The sequence below is a fragment of the Pelodiscus sinensis genome, chromosome 5 (assembly GCF_052426305.1).
Source record: "Pelodiscus sinensis isolate ZL-2025 chromosome 5, ASM5242630v1, whole genome shotgun sequence".
NCBI classification, from domain to species: domain Eukaryota; kingdom Metazoa; phylum Chordata; order Testudines; family Trionychidae; genus Pelodiscus; species Pelodiscus sinensis.
The window spans coordinates 24042133-24060904 of record NC_143056.1 but is presented as its reverse complement, the minus strand read 5'-3'; the positions used below and the strand labels follow the sequence as shown (position 1 = coordinate 24060904).

The 18772-nt window shown below is 47.2% G+C and overlaps 1 protein-coding gene across 1 annotated transcript in view; it reads right to left on the bottom strand.

Annotated features, from left to right (window-relative positions):
* DEGS2 (delta 4-desaturase, sphingolipid 2) overlaps window positions 1-13176 on the bottom strand; it is a 34713-nt gene extending 21537 nt beyond the window's left edge. Inside the window, exon 1 of the mRNA XM_075926574.2 lies at window positions 13006-13176. Coding sequence (XP_075782689.1) covers window positions 13006-13087 — 82 coding nt within the window. The 5' untranslated portion in view covers window positions 13088-13176. The remainder of the gene's footprint in view (window positions 1-13005) is intronic.
* Between the last annotated feature and the right edge of the window lie 5596 nt (window positions 13177-18772).

Sequence of the window (18772 nt, the reverse complement as noted above, 5' to 3'; positions counted from 1 at the left end):
TTCCTGAGTGGGAGCATCAGAGTATTTGCGCAAGAAGCACTGATTTCGTACATTAGAATGTCAGTATTCTTGTGCAAATACTCGTGGCCAGTGTCGACAGGCGGTAGGATTTTGCGCAAAAGCAGCCACTTTTGCGCAAAATCTTGCCAATGTAGACACAGCCACTATGTTCTTGTAATACAAGTACCTTACTATTTGCATACATTTAGCTCAGGAATAAGATTGTAATTAACTTCAGAGACACGGTATAGGAGAAAACCTATGGTAAATATTGGCATAATAGTGGCACAGAAAGTTTGTTCTTGGGTTAATTCTGCCAAACATTTATTGACTATTTTTCACATCCTTTAGTCTCCTCTGGCATTATTGCACTACCAGAAAATTAATGGAAAAGAATAGCTGGGATTGCAGAACTGACAAAGCAGAAAAAACAAGATATGAGGCTTTTAAAGGCCCCCTGGTTTATGAGCATAGCACATACAAAGTATTCATTACTTTGTTGCTCAACCTATGGAAAACATCATGGCCCATGGAAATGAGCAGAGATGGGCAATAAAACGGTGGCTATTCACCAGGGTTAGCCCTGGCAGGCCATTGCTACTGTATTTACCTGTGCCTCCACAGGTATGGGCAGTTGCAGCTCCCATTGTCTGCCGATCGCCATTTCCATCAATGGGAGTGGCAGGAAGTGGCATGGACCAGGACACTCCATCACACAGGGGCTAACCCTGGATAACCAGATCTGACCCTCAAAGTGGTATTGGCCCACCCCAGTAATATGGCTCAGCTTTTGACTGTTCTGAGGGATGAAGTTTACCTTTTATATCAATCACTGATCATTGTAGTTTAACTATAAATAATTAAAAAAATATGCAGATGAATGAGATCTGTTGACTAAGAAGAATTTAAAGTGGGCGTAACAGAGTCAACATTTATCTATGAATTGGGCTAAGGTATCCCACAAGGCACAGGAAGAAATAACAATGTTTTCACCTCTAAAACTAATACACACATTCAGAGCCTTTGATACCACCATGGTTAACTTGTCATGGATGTTAGGCAGCCACACAGGCCAAAGAACAACAGCTATCAGTCCTCTGTGTCCTAAACAAACATTGTTTTTTAAGAGTCTCCTATAAGATTACTTGAATAACTTGTGCAGCACTACATGAAGAAATCTAATATTTTAATAGGTTTCAGAGGGGTAGCTGTGTTAGTCTTTCAGTAAAAGTAGACAAGGGAATTTTAAAGACTAACCAATTTATTAGGGCATAAGCTTTTGTGAAATACAACTCCCTTCTTCAGATGTTTGCTGCTGCATAGCAACTTAATTAAACATCCTTCATGGTAGGTGATATTTTGGTACCGACAGAGCAAGAGTAGCTCAGAGGGATGCTGGGTCAGATCCTACCTCAATTTGCTTTTTGCTTAAATAGGGTTTGTATCACGTGAAACCTCTGGAACCAGTCACAGCCTAACAGATTTTTAACACCAAGGACATTCCCCTTCAGGATTTTTGACTCAAACTTTACAATATTGGATTAGCGGCTGACTAGTGCTGGTTTAGTCACCATCTTCTGGCTACTTGCATTGCACAGTTGAAAGGAAAGCTGCACTGCATTTTTAAAAATGGAGAGACGTTGCCTCCCTCCCATCTTGTATTCAAAGGAAGCCTGCTCCAGGCATTATGCTTTTTCATGGACAGCTTACTTTTTTTTTCTCTCTCTCTAGGTTTCTCCCCCCACCCGTTCACCTTATGCAGTGAAGGTCGCAGTGAAGTAAATGGCTGTTCTTTGTCCATGGGAAACAAAATATCTTCACTTATTTATTTTAATTCAACTATCACACAGTTAAGGAAGTTTACCCTAGCACTCCCTTTAAACGGGTCAGAATGAGGCACATTAGTTGGCTATAAGACATTAACTGGTAGCTGTTCATGGAGGTCACCCTAGTCAAAAATGGTTTTGAAAATACAGGCAGTTCCTGAGTTACGCGGATCTGACTTATGTCGGATCCGCAGTTACAAACGGGGTTTGCTGCCCGTCTCCCTGGTCTGCTGGAAACCAGCAGACCAGGGAGACGGGAAGCAAAGCCTCTGAGGATGCCGGCAGCGGGACAGCCGCGGCGCGTCTGGGCTGTCGCTGTCCGCGTGCTCCCCGGCTTTGCTCCCCGTCTCCCCAGACCAGGGAGACGGGGAGCAAAGCTGGGGAGCACGCGGGCAGCAGACCAGCAGACCAGGGAGACGGGGAGCAAAGCCGCGGAGCACGCGGGCAGCAGGATAGCCGCGGTGCGTCTGGGCTGTCCCGCTGCCCCCGTGCTCCGCGGCTTTGCCCCGGACGCCTGTGGTACAGCAGCTGGGGCGCTGCCGGTTGGTCCCGTAGTGCCGCTCTGGGCGCTACTGGACCAACCCGGCAGCACCCCAGCTGCTCTGCCCCAGGCGTCCTGATTCAGCCACTGCTGGTCAGTTTCAGCAGCAGCTGAATCAGGACGCCTGGGGCAAAGCTGCTTGGGTGCTGCTGGGTTGCTCCAGTAGTACCGAGGAGCGGCGCTACTGGAGCAACCCACCAGCACTCAAGCTGCTCTGCCCCAGGCGTCCCCAAGTCAGCTGCTGCTGAAACTGACCAGCACTGACTACAGGAAGCCCGAGGCAGAGTTGCTCTGCCCCGGCTTCCTGGAATCAGCCGCTGATCAGTTTCAGCAGCAGCTGACTTGGGGATGCCTGGGGTTCTTAAGTTGAATCTGTATGTAAGAACTGGCGTCCAGATTCATCCTGTTGAAACTGATCAGCGGCTGATTCCAGGAAGCCCGGGGCAGAGCAACTCTGCCTCGGGCTTCCTGTAGTCAGCCGCTAGTCAGTTTCAGCAGCGGCTGAATCTGGATGCCAGTTCCGACTTACATACAGATTCAACTTAAGAACAAACCTACAGTCCCTATCTTGTATGTAACCCGGGGACTGCCTGTACTGCAGTTTATTAGTCAGTCATCTTATTACCTGTGTGTTATATGCTAAACTAGTTCAGTAGAATTACTTTCTTCCTGCTGCTAAGACCCCTCAGTCAAAAGGGTGCAGGATAGGATTATAACTTCAAACAGGGATTTTTCATTTTCAGAATGGCAAGAAATATTAGTCACAGATAAAATCTGCTAATGGTTACAGGCTGTCTGCTAGAAGTCCAAGATACATTCCAAAAAAACCTTTAGACTTATAGTGAAACAACTTAAAGCAAGGAATTTTTTTCCTGCGTGTGACTTTCATTTGTGCAAATTTGGGTGGGTTTTTTTTTTGGTGTGATTTAAGAGTGGAGAATGAGAGGGCTTATAATGCATCAGTTCCTACAAGCATCAATAACTTTAGTGTGGAACTGATGTGTACCAAGGCTACTTATAGCAGTGACTCCCTGTTCTTGATCTTTTCCTTTGGGTTCCCCCTAATGTTGTATCAGAGATCTGACCAACTGGTCCATTCTTGCATGCAGAACAAGAGGTGGAGATCCAATCAGGCCTGCCAGTGGCTTAGCAGCAGGGCAATTTCTCCTTGCTGACATGAGAAGCCTGCTCACATCACATATTTAATGTTTATAGTGGCATTGCTATTCACATTAGAGAGAAAATAGAAGGGAGGTTGTACGGCTCTAGATAAGCAGCATTACCCAAAGCCAGGGGAACTATACCTCTGTTTAGCAGAGGGAAAAGTTTTATTCTCTCGTGTTCCTCTTTACTTTTACCCATGAGTAGATGACAATAGCAGCAACATGCTTGTGCAACTTATGTACTTACTGGGTGTGGTTCACTTTGATCACTTTCAGAGAGAGAAAGAATGAGTTTGCTTTACAGCCTTAGCTGAAAGCCAGCTAGCTTTTAGCTCAAGCAGTAGAGGTTCATGACCTACACTCCAGGTGGGCCGTGCCAGGTTCGGTTGCCCCTGTTGGTGTTACACTTGGACGTAAGGACATTCCTTTTCACACCAGGCTTTCAAGGTTAAAAAAACCCATGACACCTCAGCCTCCAGGACAGTGCCCTTTGAAATAAACTTGAAGTCACAATGAAACAACGTCCTGCCAGAACAAACAAGTGGCACCAAAAAACAGACTACTTAACCTTACAACACAGCTGCACCCTTTAATTGATCTAGTATTTATATGGAAGAAGGATCAAAGCCAATATATTTTGAATAAACAAATCCAATTTGTGTTTTAATCTCTTCTTTCACCCACAACCCCCAGCAAGTTATCGTGCATCAAATAACGTATGATAGACCAGATGGCTTTAGTTACAGAAATGTTGCACTCACCAACCCTTAATTTCTCCCTCCACTTTTCCTAATTTCTCTATTACATTGTAGAGTTCGTGGAGCAGATAGCCTTCAATACAACTGTTAACTAACCATGAGGCAGGCTGGTGAGAAACAAGAGACACTGCACCCATGAGATAATTTGGCCAACATTAAGAACACCACTAAATCACCACAAATGGCCAAAAAAGATCACTTTATTGAGAGCTAGAACAAAGCCAATATTACAGCGGGTATTATCATGAGAAAAAGAACTTGCTGTTAAAACCAGGGCCCAGAAAAGTAGGATACTGGCCTAAAAGGCTTCTGAAAAGTCACTTATGGATTCAACAGTATGCAAAAGCAGGGAATTTTTTTTTATAATCAGAACTTGATTTGCCCAAATTAAGAATAAAACACATTGAGCCTAAATGAGGGGTTGGTTGTTATCTTTCCTAAACATATCAGGGCATTCAGTTGAGATGGTTTATTTCAGATTAAAATAATCAATAAAGTTGAAGTATAAAGTATACATGAGAGAAGCATGATATGAGGGTCAACAGCAGCTACTTTGAACTCATTCATCACAGGCACATCCTGTAGTAGTATAGTGCTATAGCGGACTAGCCACTTTCAACCAGCCAAATAGCCACGTTGTACAAGTCAACTAGCCACACTCACCCAGCCAAATAGTCATCTGTAGCTAGTGTTTTGGACACCATGGACATAGAGGCTATGTCTACACTACAGTCTACATCAGCCAACCTTGTATCAATGAAGAGTGTGACTATTCACACCCAAGTCACACCGAGCATTTGTGTGCACAGCACTATGTTGGTGAGAGAGGTTCTCTTGTCAAAACAGCATATGCCTCTCATGGCTGTAGGTTTTATGCCAAAAGAAGAGCTCTCTCCAATTGGCATAGAGCATCTTCACCACATGTGCTGCAGCAGCACAGCTGTACTGGTGCAGCTGCAGTGCTGTACGTATCGGTATAATCTTTTTCACAAAAAAACTTATCCTGTAGAAGTGCGAGAATAAAAAACAACCATAGTAGGTCAGACCACTGGCCCATCTAGCTCAATATCCTGTCTTCCAACAATGACCAAGGCCAGTAGCTTCAAAAGGAATGTACAAAAAAGGGCAGTTATTGAGTGATCCAGTGCCAGCATCTGACAGTCAGAGATTTTGTGCCACCCATAGCATGGGGTTGCAACCTTAACCATCTTAGACATTAACCACTGATGGACATATCTTCCACGAACTTCTCTAATTCTTTTTAAAAAACACTTGTAGTCTTAGGCTTCATAATATTCCCTGGCAATGAGTTCTACAGGTTGACTGTGCATCAATTACACTGTTTTCCTTAACATAGAACAAAATGGTTGTGTCATCCTAGAGCAGTGGTCCCCAACACGGTGCGCCCGCCAAGTGCTCTGGGCTGGCCTGGCCCCGGGCTCGTAGTGCATGCATGGAGCCGGAGCCAGACACCGGCCCCAGGAGCACCGCGAATTGGCCGCTCGCACCCCGGGCGCGCGGCGCTTGGGGGGAGGGCGCTAGCCCCGGGCGCGCGGCACTTGCGGGGGAGGGGGCGCCGGCCCCGGGCGCGCGGCGCTTGCGGGGGGAGAGCGCCGGCCCCGGGCGCGCGGCGCTTGCGGGGGAGGGCGCTGGCCCCAAGCACGGCCCCGTGCATGCGTCCCTGCCCTTTGGCACCCGGCAGGCAAATGGCCACGCCCCCTGGTGCCCGGCAGCCTCTAAAGGTTGGGGACCACTGTCCTAGAGACTTGGATTGGACAACAGTAATTGGATTTACCTTTTAGCTCTGTCACTTTCAACTATTAAGCCAGATTAACTGAGTCAGTCTTTATCTCATCTGTATTTAAGCACCTCTGTTCTTTTAAAGTAAGTTTAAGAATTTTTCTGTGAAGAAAAACACCATTTTCCAGTAAAGTTTATTAGAATGGTTTTATAACCTAGATCTGACCCTGCATGCAAGTGAAGTCTGTCTATCTAAGAAGCCTTAATATCCTCCTCATTACTGAATGCCTTTAAGTGAAACTAATGTTCATAGTGTTTGCTTTGATTTTTAAATGACATCTTATCTTACAATTAAGAATTGGTACCACCCACTGTGCGTGAACACAGTCAGGGCCTGGTAGTGACACACACAGCACCTCCTGGATTCAAAGGGCAAAGGATGAAGATGACTTGTTTCTTATCCTGTTTGTGCCATTCCCTCCCATTTCTTGCTTTCATACTTGCTCTATTTCAATGGAATTACTCTATCTTGTTTTTCCTTTTTTAGTAGTCTCCTTTCTTTCTCTCTCTCCTCCTGAGGTTCTGTTCCTATCCATTATTTTCTCTGGGACCTGTTGTTTTTCCTTCTTCTCTGTGGTTATCCCATTATTTGAGAGCTGACAACGTGCTTGGTGGTGTATCCCTGTGATGGGGCATCTGCCCCACTGGCTAACAAGGGTTAAATCCAGCATTAGGAGAGGGCTGGGGGTGTGAAGTGAGCAGCTGTGACACATCAGCCAATTAGGGCCCAGCAGAGGGCTGTATAAAGGAGGGTTGCTAGAGAAGAGAGACATTCACTCATGCTTCAGTGCTGCCGGGAAAGCTAGAGGTTTTCTGAGACAGCAGTGCTGGGGGAAAGGCAGGCAGAGCTAAGGAGCTCTGACTTGACCTCACCCCTAGACTGTAGGGCCTGAGGCAAGGCCTGAAGGCACAAGGGCTGCAGGGAGGCAGCCAGGGCAGAAGGGGACAGCAAGTCCACACCCCTTGGCAGTCATGAGTGACCATTTCAGACTGCAGTTGGCCCCTGAGGTAAGGGGCTAGATGACAATGGCAGTGGGTCACTGAGGCAAGGTGGGTATAGAAGGCTGGGGTTCCCTGAGTGGGAGGACATCAGAGTATGGGTGCACTGTGGCTGGGCAGTACCAGAGGGGAGGATGTTGTGGTCTGGGAGGGAAGCGGGTCCCAATGTAAAGTGGCAGAACCATTAACACAAACAGGTAACAGCAGATGAGACACTGGCTGGAAGGGGGTGCTCCAGAGCTGAAGAGCTAATTGCTCGCGTGACCAGCAGGAGGCACCATAGTGGTGAGTTGCCATGTTACAATCCCATACAGACTAGGGCTGTGTCTACATTGGTGCGATCTTGCGCAAGAACACTGACGTTCTAATGTATGAAATCAGTGCTTCTTGCGCAAGAACTCTGATGCTCCTGCTCAGGAATAAGCCCTCTTGCGCAAGAGGCCAGTGTAGACAGGCAACATGAATTTCTTGCGCAAGAAAGTCCTATGGTTAAAATGGCCATCAGAGCTTTCTTGCGCAAGAGAGTGTCTACACTGGTAAGGATGCTCTTGCGCAAAAGCACATCTTTTGTGCAAAGGCACATGCCAGTGTAGACGCGCTCTTCTGGAAGAGTTTTTGCACAAGAACTCTTCTGCAAAAGAGTTCTTGCGCAAAATCAAGCCAGTGTAGACGTAGCTTAGGGGCTTGTCTTCACTTGCCCAGAGATCAATCCCCCAGTGTTCAATTTAGTGGGTCTAGTAAGGACCTGCTAAATCGATCACTAATGGCAGAACTCCACTGGATTGCAAGGAGTACAGGAAGCAGAGAGTTTCTCCAATCTACCTACTATAGTGGGGACACCACAGAAATTCAATCTAAGGTACAGAGACTCCAGCTACCCTATTCTCATAGCTGGAGTTGTGTATCTTAGGTCAACTTTCTCCAGTAGTTGAGATCTGGCCTTAAAATACCTTCTCTACTTCACTCCTGCCTTGGAGTGTTCAGGGTAGGGGAAGCACCTGCTGATTCCTATTTCACTTGCTTCCTATTTCATCGTTTACCTTTATATTCTGCATAGAGATAGTTTATAGAGAAGCAAGACCAGGGACAGTGGCCTCAGATATGACAACTCCCTCTTGCTTGAATGGCCCATTACTGAGACAAATGATTCGCTGGTGACTCTCTCACTCCAAGGCCATAATTTAAGTTACATTATTCCTTAAATATTTTGTTGTACACACATCTCACAAACAATGACTAAGTATTGATGAGTTACAACTTTTCAGAAGAAGCTTCATATGCTACCTTTCATGGCTAAATATCAATCTGAAGAAGTGAGCTGTGCCCAAGAAAGCTAGTAGTACCATCTACATATTAGTCTTTAAAGTGCTACCAGACTATTTGTTGTTTAAGGAAACAACGTGAGATATATAAGTTTGGTAGGTCTGAGACAGGAGTTGCTTGTAAAGAACCATGTGAGCCCTTTACTAGTTGGCACCCTGGTGGGCTATTGCCCCATGTCACCCCAAACTTGTTCAAGTATAGTAAAACAAGATGGCTAATTTTGCTCACGTGTCCATCTTTGCACCAATCCAGAAAAAAAGTCAATGGAAAACCCTCAAAGTAATTATGAACATCAAATGACGTGATAAGGAATATGACAATCAGAAGATGGCCCTGTCTGTGGGTAAAGATAAGATTGATTCAGTATATTCTAGAGTGCAGAAGAATAGTGTGCATCCACCAGGGAAGCCAACAGCTCAGCCAGGCCCCTGAGCAAAGGAGGGGATTGGGCGGCTCTGTGCTCACAGAGAGGGCAGGGTCCCAGGTGGAAGGGATAGGGCTGGGACAGCCAGCCTTCTGTGCTGCCCGGACTGTGGACCACTGGCCCCCTCCTCTCTGTGCCACTCTAGAGCTGCACTGCATGGCACTCTGGCAGCACTTTAGAGAGCCTGGGACTCCAGGTATCACCATTGCTGCATTAGCAGTAGCCAGCAGCTCTGGGCCCTTTAGAATGCTCCTGGCAGTGGGCCTGGAATCCTTGCATTGGGGCGGTGGTAACTGCATGAATTGGGATGCTTCATAAGAAAGTGTGTTGGGTTGTTGGGGCCAGGAGACACTGGAAAAAGACACAGCTTCGAGGGTGAGAATCTACTTTATTAGACACTTTGTATGTCTGTACAGTGCTTAGCTCAGTGGGACCCTATTCTTGGAAGGGGGAGGTCATCTAGGAACTACCTAGATCCAGCTGTAATACAGGGAGCTTGTGGTGGTCAGGACCAGTTCTAGGGGTGGGCAGGCAGAGCAGATGCCCTGTATGCCAGTTTCCAGGGAGGGCCATGTTGCTGTGCCATTTAGCTTTGTTTTGCTCTGCTCCAAGTGGCTGGATTTGTTGGCTTTATACTGAATAGCTAGCTGCTATTTCTTGGCTTAGCCACTGGGGTGTAGGGGGAGATGTGGGAGGATAGGCAAAAACTACTTCCATCCTGACTAGCAAAATGGCTAAGGCAAAGCTGCAAGTTTATCCCAGACTCTGGAGTTGTAGTCCAATGCCTTATTAATCCTTCTGGGGAACAGCTTAATACACATGTTTTAATGGGCTCTCTCTTCCTCATGAGCGACACACTTCTTGGAGCACCTATGGGTGTGAGTGACCTTATTACCACCTGAGTTGAGTGTTACCCCCTTTGACACACACACACACACCCCTACCCAGCCCTGCTAGCCACTCAAGAACTTTCCTCTGGGTTATACCAGCCCTGCATGTTGTCAGAGGCACCTTCATCAGTCATTTCAGTGATCGCTATCCCCTGATCTCTGAATAGCCTCAGAAAGCCTAGATCCTTGATTCTCAACAGACCAGCATACCTTCACTTAGCAGTTTTATCCCAGCTCACCCAAACTTGCTGTTTGAGTACACAGGCAGTCCCCGACTTACGCGGATCTGACTTATGTCGGATCCGCACTTACGAACGGGGCTTTTCTCGCCCCGGAGCTCACGGGCGGCGGGTCGCCACCCGTGTCCTCCGGGGCGAGAAAAGCTTCTTCCGGTCTCCCTGGTCTGCTGGGGGGAGGGGGGTCCAGCAGAGCTGCTGGACCCCCTGAGCAGACCAGGGACACCAGAGCAAAGCCGCCACCTGGGCAGCTTTGCTCGTTTGCCCGGGAGCAAAGCCGCCCAGGCAGCGGGACCCCCGCCGCCTGGGCGGCTTTGCTCCTATCCCCCTGGTCTGCTGGGGGGGGGGGTCCAGAAAAGCCACTGGACCCCCCCCAGCAGACCAGGGGGACAGGAGCAAAGCCACCCAGGCGGCGGGGGTCCCGCCGCCTGGGCGGCTTTGCTCGGGTGTCCCTGGTCTGCTGGGGGGGTCGGGGGTGCAGCTAGTGTGCCCCCCCCCCCAGCAGACCAGGCTTTTGTTGCGGGACGCCTCGGGTAGAGCAGCTGGGGTGCTGCCCGGTTGGTCCTGTGGGAACCTACTGGGCAGCGCCCCAGCTGTTCTGTCCCAGGCTCCAGATTCAGCAGCTGTTGAAACTGATCAGGCTGATTCCAGGAAGCTGGGGGCAGAGCAACTCTGCCTCCGGCTTCCTGCAGTCAGCCCCTGGTCAGTTTCAGTGGCAGCAGCTGAATCTGGAGCCAGTTCCGACTTACATACAAATTTAACTTAAGAACAAACCTATAGTCCCTATCTTGTACGTAACCTGGGGACTGCCTGTAGTAAAAGAAAATAATTGTGAGAACTGAGACCGAACAGAAACAAGTATGTGTGATGGAAATTTACTTAAAAAATGAAGTGTGACTGGGCCTGCAGCAGGTGGGTGAGTGCTCCAGCTCCTACCAGTTAACCATAATCAGTAAGCCTCATCCATTGAGGGGGAGGCTTACTGGTTAACCATTAACATCCCTAACTACAATACACTTTGTGCTGTACCACCAATATACTCAATAGACTTATCTTTAGGAACCCTAGCCAATCTATTCATTGTCTGTTTGATAACTGGAAAGATCATGCTCCTTCCTCATTCACTTAAGAATTTAACTCTACAACACACTGTTTGAAGATTACAAGTGTCCAGCAGGGGGAGTGAAGGGCATAAGGGTAGAAAAGGAGCTGTCTTGAGTAGGTGAGGTTCTGTAGCCTGCAATGTGCAGCAGGTCAAAATAGAAGATTATGATGGTCCCCTTCAATCTTAAAAGTGTGAATCTACTTTTGAGAAAGTATCCTAAGGACCTCATTTCACTAAAGATTTAACTAGATTTGAATGTTTGTGAAGTACAAATTGAACCTTTCTAGTCCAGCATAATTTTTGTTAGCCAGATGTCCACTTATGGGTGTGGCTAACTTTCCCATGATCCCATAACATTTGTTTATAGCCACCAGTCCTGGCTCTCACAGTTCTGTACTATTTTTAGCTCTATTTTACCCCTAAATATCTTCTAAGAGCCCAGTAAGCAGTGGAAGTGTTGGTAATGCTGTTAGATAATGTAGAAACCATTTCATATTTAGCTAGAAGCCATTCTGTATAACAAAAGCCATTTCAGTTTCTTGTGTCTGCACGTATACTAGAGGGAGTGAACTGGCCTTCACTGAGGTGGGGAGAGGCCAGAAGGATGCGCTGTTGGTATGTGTTAATGAACTATTTTGAGCTGAAGCTCGAACTCCCTCTAAACCTGTTTCTTTCTCTGCTGATAATTCCTCTTTGAAGTTTGCTTTGATTTCTTGCCCTGACGTCAGACTTGTTTGTTTAAGGGTATAAAATACTAGGATTAATTGTATTAGCCAGCCTTACTGGCCCCGGCTTTGCTGGGACCATATTTGGCTCATGCTGTGCTTTATTAATTAATAAAGCTGTTTGTTAGCTGCCTAAACAGAGAGGAGCGGGTTTTTGCTTCAACAATAATATTGACCGCCCATGGTTCAGCAAATTCTCTGGTTCAGCACTGGTCAGGTCCCAGGGGTGTCAGATTAGAGAGTTTCAAGCTGTACCATATTTCTGGTGATCCAGTTCCTGTTTGATACATCTTTACAACTTTAATCTATGCCCAGGCATATTGCCAGTGATCAGAAAGGGATTTCCCCCTCCCCAAGACAATGGTCTTCTGAATGGCTGGCCTCTTCCTCTCCCTCCCTCCCCCACAACACATCACCTGCCAGGCATTTTCACACAGGCAGAAGAATTGTACCCTGCCCTGTGGTGAGCAGTGTGCACCTGTTAAGTGTCTGATCGCTATCTGCCCCAGTTCAGTTGCTGGCTCTTGGCAGGTGTTACAATTCCGTTCAGTACAACCCCCAGTTATGGCTCATTGCCCGGCTGTTCCAAGTTGCTGCTAGTCCCTTGGAAAGGGAATGCTGATCCTTCCAGTCCAAAGTAACCCGCTTAGCTCTGGGAAAGCCTAGTACACCAATAAGCTAGCGCCGCCTTTTCAAGCCAGACACGAGACTCCAGTAAAAGGAGTCTGCGAGGTGGAGCAGGAATTGTCCTGCAGAACGACACCGCTGAGCAGTAAGCTTATCCCTCGGGCATCCGGCCCGAGCAACGGGCTGCTGAAGTTCCCTCACCCGAGTGACTCTCCCAGGAAGGGAGCGGAGAGTCAGAAGAGGAAGGAGCAGATGGACAGCCAGGGCAAGGGCGCAGGGCAAGAGCCCCAGATGACGGCCGAGTAGCTCCCACAAGAGTAGCGTCCGCGGAAGGGGACGGGCAGGGTCCGAGCGGTCATTAAGCGCTGCAGCGGCTGCTCGTAAGCAGGTGTCGCCGGGGGAGCGCCGCCTGCGGGAAGGGGCGAGCGATGGGACCCGAGGGCTGCTGCTCAGCCCCGAGAGCGCTGGCTGAGGCGGGGGCGCCAGGCACTGGAGCGAGATCACAGCAGCCGGCAAAGGGCAGGGGCAGCGCCGCTGATCGCGGCCAGGCAGCAGGGAAGGGAGGAACTGCCCGCGGGGGGCGCCTACCTAGGATCTCCCGCCGCCGCTGCGTGTGCGGCTGCTCCGTGTAAACCCACTCGAAGTCCCCGCGGGTCACCCTGTTGCCCATGTTCGCCCTGCCAGCGCGCCCCGCCCCGGCCCCGGGCTTTATAGCGCCTGGCTCACCTGCGGGGCGGGCGCAGGCTCGGCCAGGCCCCGCCTCCCCGCCCAGTCCGGCCCGGGACTGGCTGCTCTGTGCCTCCGACCAGCCCCTTGTTCCCCTCTGCTGGCGGGGCTGGGTCGCCTCTATTCCGCCCAGCTGCCCAACTCTGACCTCCGCGGCTCAGAAGGGGGAGCCACCGGGCTGAGATGTGGGTCAGACGGGCTTACCCTGGGCTGGGCTGGGGGCCAAGGGGGAGGGTGGGATGAGCCAGGTGTGGGGGAGATTGGGTTGCCCTGGACTGTGCTGCACCCCGAGGGTAGAGTGGGTTGCCCAAGGACACCGGTGTGGGGGAGATCGGGTTACCCTGCGGTGGGACTAGTTGGAATGGCATGAGAGAGACTGTAATGAGGGCAGGGGACTGGACGGGACGGGACTGGACTGGATGACCTCTCAAGGGCCCTTCCAGGTCTAGTGTTCTATGATTCTCTGTGGGGTTAGTCTGGGCCATAGGGGACGGGCTGCCTTGGGACTGCCCTGGGATACAGAGGGCTGGCATAGGCTGCGTTGGAATACAAGGGGTTAGAATGGGATGGGTTGGAATGGGTTACATGGATACAGGCTGCATTGGGTACAAGGGATTGGAATGAAATGGGATGCTGTGTGCTAGAATGGCTTATATGTGTGGGTTAGGATGCAATGGGTTAGAATAAAGTGGGTAGGGTTGGAATGTGTTCTAGAGATGGGTTGGAATACAATAGGTTAGAATGGAAATATATGGAACTAGGTGGGTTGGGATACAAGAGGTTGGAATAGGATGGTTTTGTTAGAATGGATTATATGGGGATAGGATGGGATGGGTTAGAATGACAAGGCATGGGTGGGTTATACAGAGATGGGAAATGGCCACAGTTTGAAGAGAAAGGAATGGATTAGCAATAACTGTGCCTGGAAATATCTGTAAGTACTTTGTGCTGCAGGAGAGTTGTAACAAGACCATTATAATGAATAGTATAGTTTCAGTTCTTTTATCACACACTATAAGCCAGAGTGTAAAGTATGCTGCAATATGGCACACATTTATCAGAAAAGTCAAGAGTAGAAGTTAAAAGGAAGGAGTTTTTGCTACTTGCACTGGGATGTAGACTATGGTAGTAAATATTTAACAAGATATAAGTGCTTCTTTGGGGCCATTTCTCTTTAGGGATTCTAGATACCTGTAGAATGGACTCTTCACATAACTTAGCTATTACTTATTACATGGACATCAATTTAATGTCAGATTGATACTATGTCTATAATTAAAAAAACCACTAGGTAAGTTGCTGGAGGATAGGTCCATCAATGCTATTAGCCAGGTTGGACATGGATTCAATACCATGCTCTGACTGTTCCTAACCTCTGTTGTTGGAAGCTAGGCATGGATGACAGAAGTTGGTTCACTTGGGGTACGTCTAGACTACATGCCTCTGGTGACAGAGGCATGTAGATTAGGCTACCCGACACAGTAAAATGAAGCGGCGATGAGGCATACCTGGGTGGTCGACAAATACCTTTGATGGCGGCAGGGGAGCGTCCAGACTATCGCGCTGAGCCGACAAACAGCTGATCAGCTGTTTGTCGGCTCAGCGCGGCAGCCATGTAAATTTAAATGAAGCGGCGATTATTTAAATCGCCGCTTCATTTTACTATGTCCGGTAGCCTAATCTACATGCCTCTGTCACCAGAGGCATGTAGTCTAGACGTACCCTTGATGATTATTCATTCCCTCTGAAGCACCTTGCTTTGGCCACTGTTGGAAGACAGGACACTGGATCGATCTTTGGTCTGATCTGGTATAGCTGTTCTTAAGATTTGGGATGTATGTGATTTAGTGAGATGTATGCTACTAATTGAAGGGTATGTAGGAGAGCAGTGCCTCTGCAACATTTGTCTAGAAATGGAATTTACACTGATTGATGGGCTAATAATACACCTTGCACACCCTTATTTTTAGCATCTTCTCTCTTTTGCACTATTTTTACTAGGGCTACATGATTAACCTACTTGGCCTCTTTGCTAACACTGTCCACAACAAGGCTAAATGTTAAGAATCCATTAGGTGGTGATTACTGAGCTATTGATGTCTTTCTGCTTTGTGATTACCAAGTAATTTCACATAAATCACAGAATATTCTTACATATCTTAGTGTATGTCTCCACAACAGGGCTAAAGCCGAAATAAGCTTCGCAACTTGAGCTACGTCAATTGTGTAGCTTAAGTCGAAAAAGCTTATTCCAGCTTTTGGCGCGGTCTACACAGCAAAAGTCTGAGGAAGAGCACTCTTCCTCTGACTTCCCTTGCCCCTCATAAAATTAGGGTTACAGGAGTCAGAGTAAGAAGTCCTCCAGCTCAACATTATTTTGACGTTATGCCAAAATAACTACTTGTAGTGTAGACTAAGGATGTTAAATGCGGTTAACTAACTAGTTGATCAATGGAATTTCCATCGACTAGCTGTTTAGTTGATAGGCACTTCTGCATTCCTCCTTTGAAATGTATATTTCAAAGGAGGAATGTGGAACTTCGTGTACAGTGAGGGGAGACGGGAAATCCTGCTGACTCCATCCTCCACGCAAGTGCCTGCTTCTAAATGCACAAGAGTCCCCAGCGGAGGCTATTGTGCATTTCAAAGCCATGGAAGCCAGGGTCAGCGGGGGATTCACAGTCCCCCGCTAGCCACAGGCTCCATGCTATTGGCTCCCCTGCCCCTTTGAATCATGTGGAGTTTGCAGTTTCAAAGGGACAGCCGCTGCACAGCTCATCAACTGTGCCGCAGCTGCCCCTTTGAAACTGCTGCCTCTGTGCGATTCAGAGGGGAGGCAGGGGAGCCCAGGCTCAGCTGGGGACTTCCCAGCTGAGCCCAGGCTACTCGCAAACCCAGGATCAACTGGGGGAGTCCCCAGCTGACCCCGGGTTCCATGCAGCAGTTCTCCAGCAGATCCTGAGTCCTGGGGAAATGCCGAGTGGAGCCCGGGATCAGCTGTGAAGTCCCCAGCTGACCCCGGTCTAAATGGCAGCTACCCCTTTGAAGCCTGGGATGAGCTGTGCGGCAGGCTGACCCTTTAAAATGCTGCCTCCATGTAATTCAAAGGGATGGGAGGGAAGTGCTGTGTGGAACCCGGGGTCAGCTGGGGACTCCTCAGCTGATCCCGGGTTCCGGGGAAATGCCACAGGGAGCCCGGCATCAGCTGGGAATTCCCAGCTGATCCTGGGCTCCAGGGCTGCCCCTTTGAATACTTGCAAAGGCGGTGTTTTAAAGGGGCAGCTCGCTGCATAGCTGATCCCAGGATCAGCTAGCTGCTGCCACTTTGAAATACCCCTCTCCCCCCTACTTTTGCTGCCTCTATTTTATAGAGGCAGGGGGGAGGGGGAAGAACTGACTAGTCGACATTACTATCCGATAATCAAATGCTTATCAGATAGTTGACGAGTCTTTAACATCCTGGCTGTGTCTAGACTGCATCCCTTTTCCGTAAAAGGGATGCAAATTAGACACATCGCAATTGCAAATGAAGCGGGGATTTAAATCCCCCCCCTGCTTCATTTGCATAAACATGGCTGCCGCTTTTTCCAGCTCGGAGCTTTTAAGCGGAATAAGGGATCTTTCAGAAACGGCTTTATTTTCCGAAAGATCCGCGTCTAGACTGGCGCTTTTTTCTGGCAAAGCTCCGAGCCAGAAAAAGCGGCAGTCATGTTTATGCAAATGAAGCGGGGGGGATTTAAATCCCCACTTCATTTGCAATTGCGATGTGTCTAATTTGCATCCCTTTTACGGAAAAGAGATGCAGTCTAGACACAGCCCCTTAGTGTAGATGTGGACTATTATTTTGGAATAATATCAGTTATTCTGAAATAACACTACTGTGTAGATGTACTCTACTGACCTGTGATCTAAATTTGGTCCTGCAACATACAAGCAAAAAGCTCTGTATCCCATTAAGAACCCACTGAGTTAGCGTGTGACACCTGCATTTATGTTTCTCTGAATGTCTTGTTTCATTAGCATAGCTATTTTGATCAATTGATGTTAATATAATAAAGATCAGCGAATTCATTTGATTAGAAACTATGTTTCACAGGATTTATTATGGTTGAAATTACACATTAAAAATGTGTTGAATATAATTATTTTCTGTTATGTACATAAATTACTAATTAAGAGGCACCTTTGTAAATATAGTATATGAAAAATACGGAAAATCTTATTTCAGATATTTATTCTGTTCAGACTATTAAGCATTAATACTTAGCTTTTATATAATACTCGTCATCCATTGATCTCTACGTACTTTACAGAGGCAGATAGGTCTTTCTAAACCAGAGCTACTCAACTTTGGAAACCCTGGAGGCCACAATGATACTCACAGCATATGTCGAGGGCCACAACTTAAGTGTGGTTGCATGTACATGCAATTATATGCAAATAGCTTCTTTCATACTGACAGGCATGAATACAAAGATTATGGCAAGACTACACAACACACAGGCCTCATTTAAGTTAGTTCTGCTGATATTAATAACATGCAATATTTACCCAATTTCCACTCATGTGACAGCACTTTTAATAAGCAATGACAGTCCAGGAATTTAACTACTAAAACACGTATCAACAGAAAACCATTATATTGACTCACCATTATGGAGCACATTCCCAGTGGAGGCCTTGTTCAAAGGATCCCACACGCGGGCTGTGTGTTGAGCCCTGCGTAAACCCAAACTGCACCGGAGGCCGCAAACAAACAGGCTGCAAGCCGCATGTTGAGTAACCCTGCTCTAAACCCCTTTTACAGGCAGAAAAATTGAAACATGGAACAGGTAATTGCCTGAAATCACACAGCAATTTCTTGACAGAACTGGAAATTCATCCCAGCTCTCCTGACTCCCAGTCTAGTGACACAGAGTAAAAATCATGATGTAAATTATTGATTTTATTATAACAATTAAGTGATCCAAGATAATGTGCTCATTCTATTTAAATAATGACTGTACTTCCGCTTCTCCCTTATGCATAAACTAACTTCTTAACGCCATATCTTGCTGCTTATTTGCACCTGCAACTCTCCTCTGAATTCAGAAAGACGTTCAAAAGAACTGTTGGCAAGATAAATGACCATCAGTGGATGGATTTTTTTCTTTGCTTTGTAAAATACTGTTTTGTTGAAATTCTGACACCTAGTGGTCAGTTAGATTAGTCACAAATGAATTTTCTGTATACTACAGTATTTAGTATTTTAGTTTTCTAGATCTGAATTAGCATTCATTGGCACTTCTAATTAAAATAATTCTTCTTTGACATTCATTGTTCAACATTATTCCATTTTTAATCTACCAGTCTGTCTATAATGTGCTCAATCACCTGGAATCTAGACACAGAATTAGAGAAATATGACTGTGCTTGGATTTAGGGGTGAAGGCAAGTGTAACTCTCTCTCTATTCACTCCACAATGCACAAAGGATATCTGTTAAGGAGGCAATTAGGAGAGCAAACGTTTAGTTCAAGCTGAAGAAGCTTCTGCTTTAGCTCTGGGGGTACCAATTCAATCCCCAGTGAATATCAAAATGATGGTTCTTTTATCATGATATACCAAAAAGGGTTCTTTTTTATTCTTAA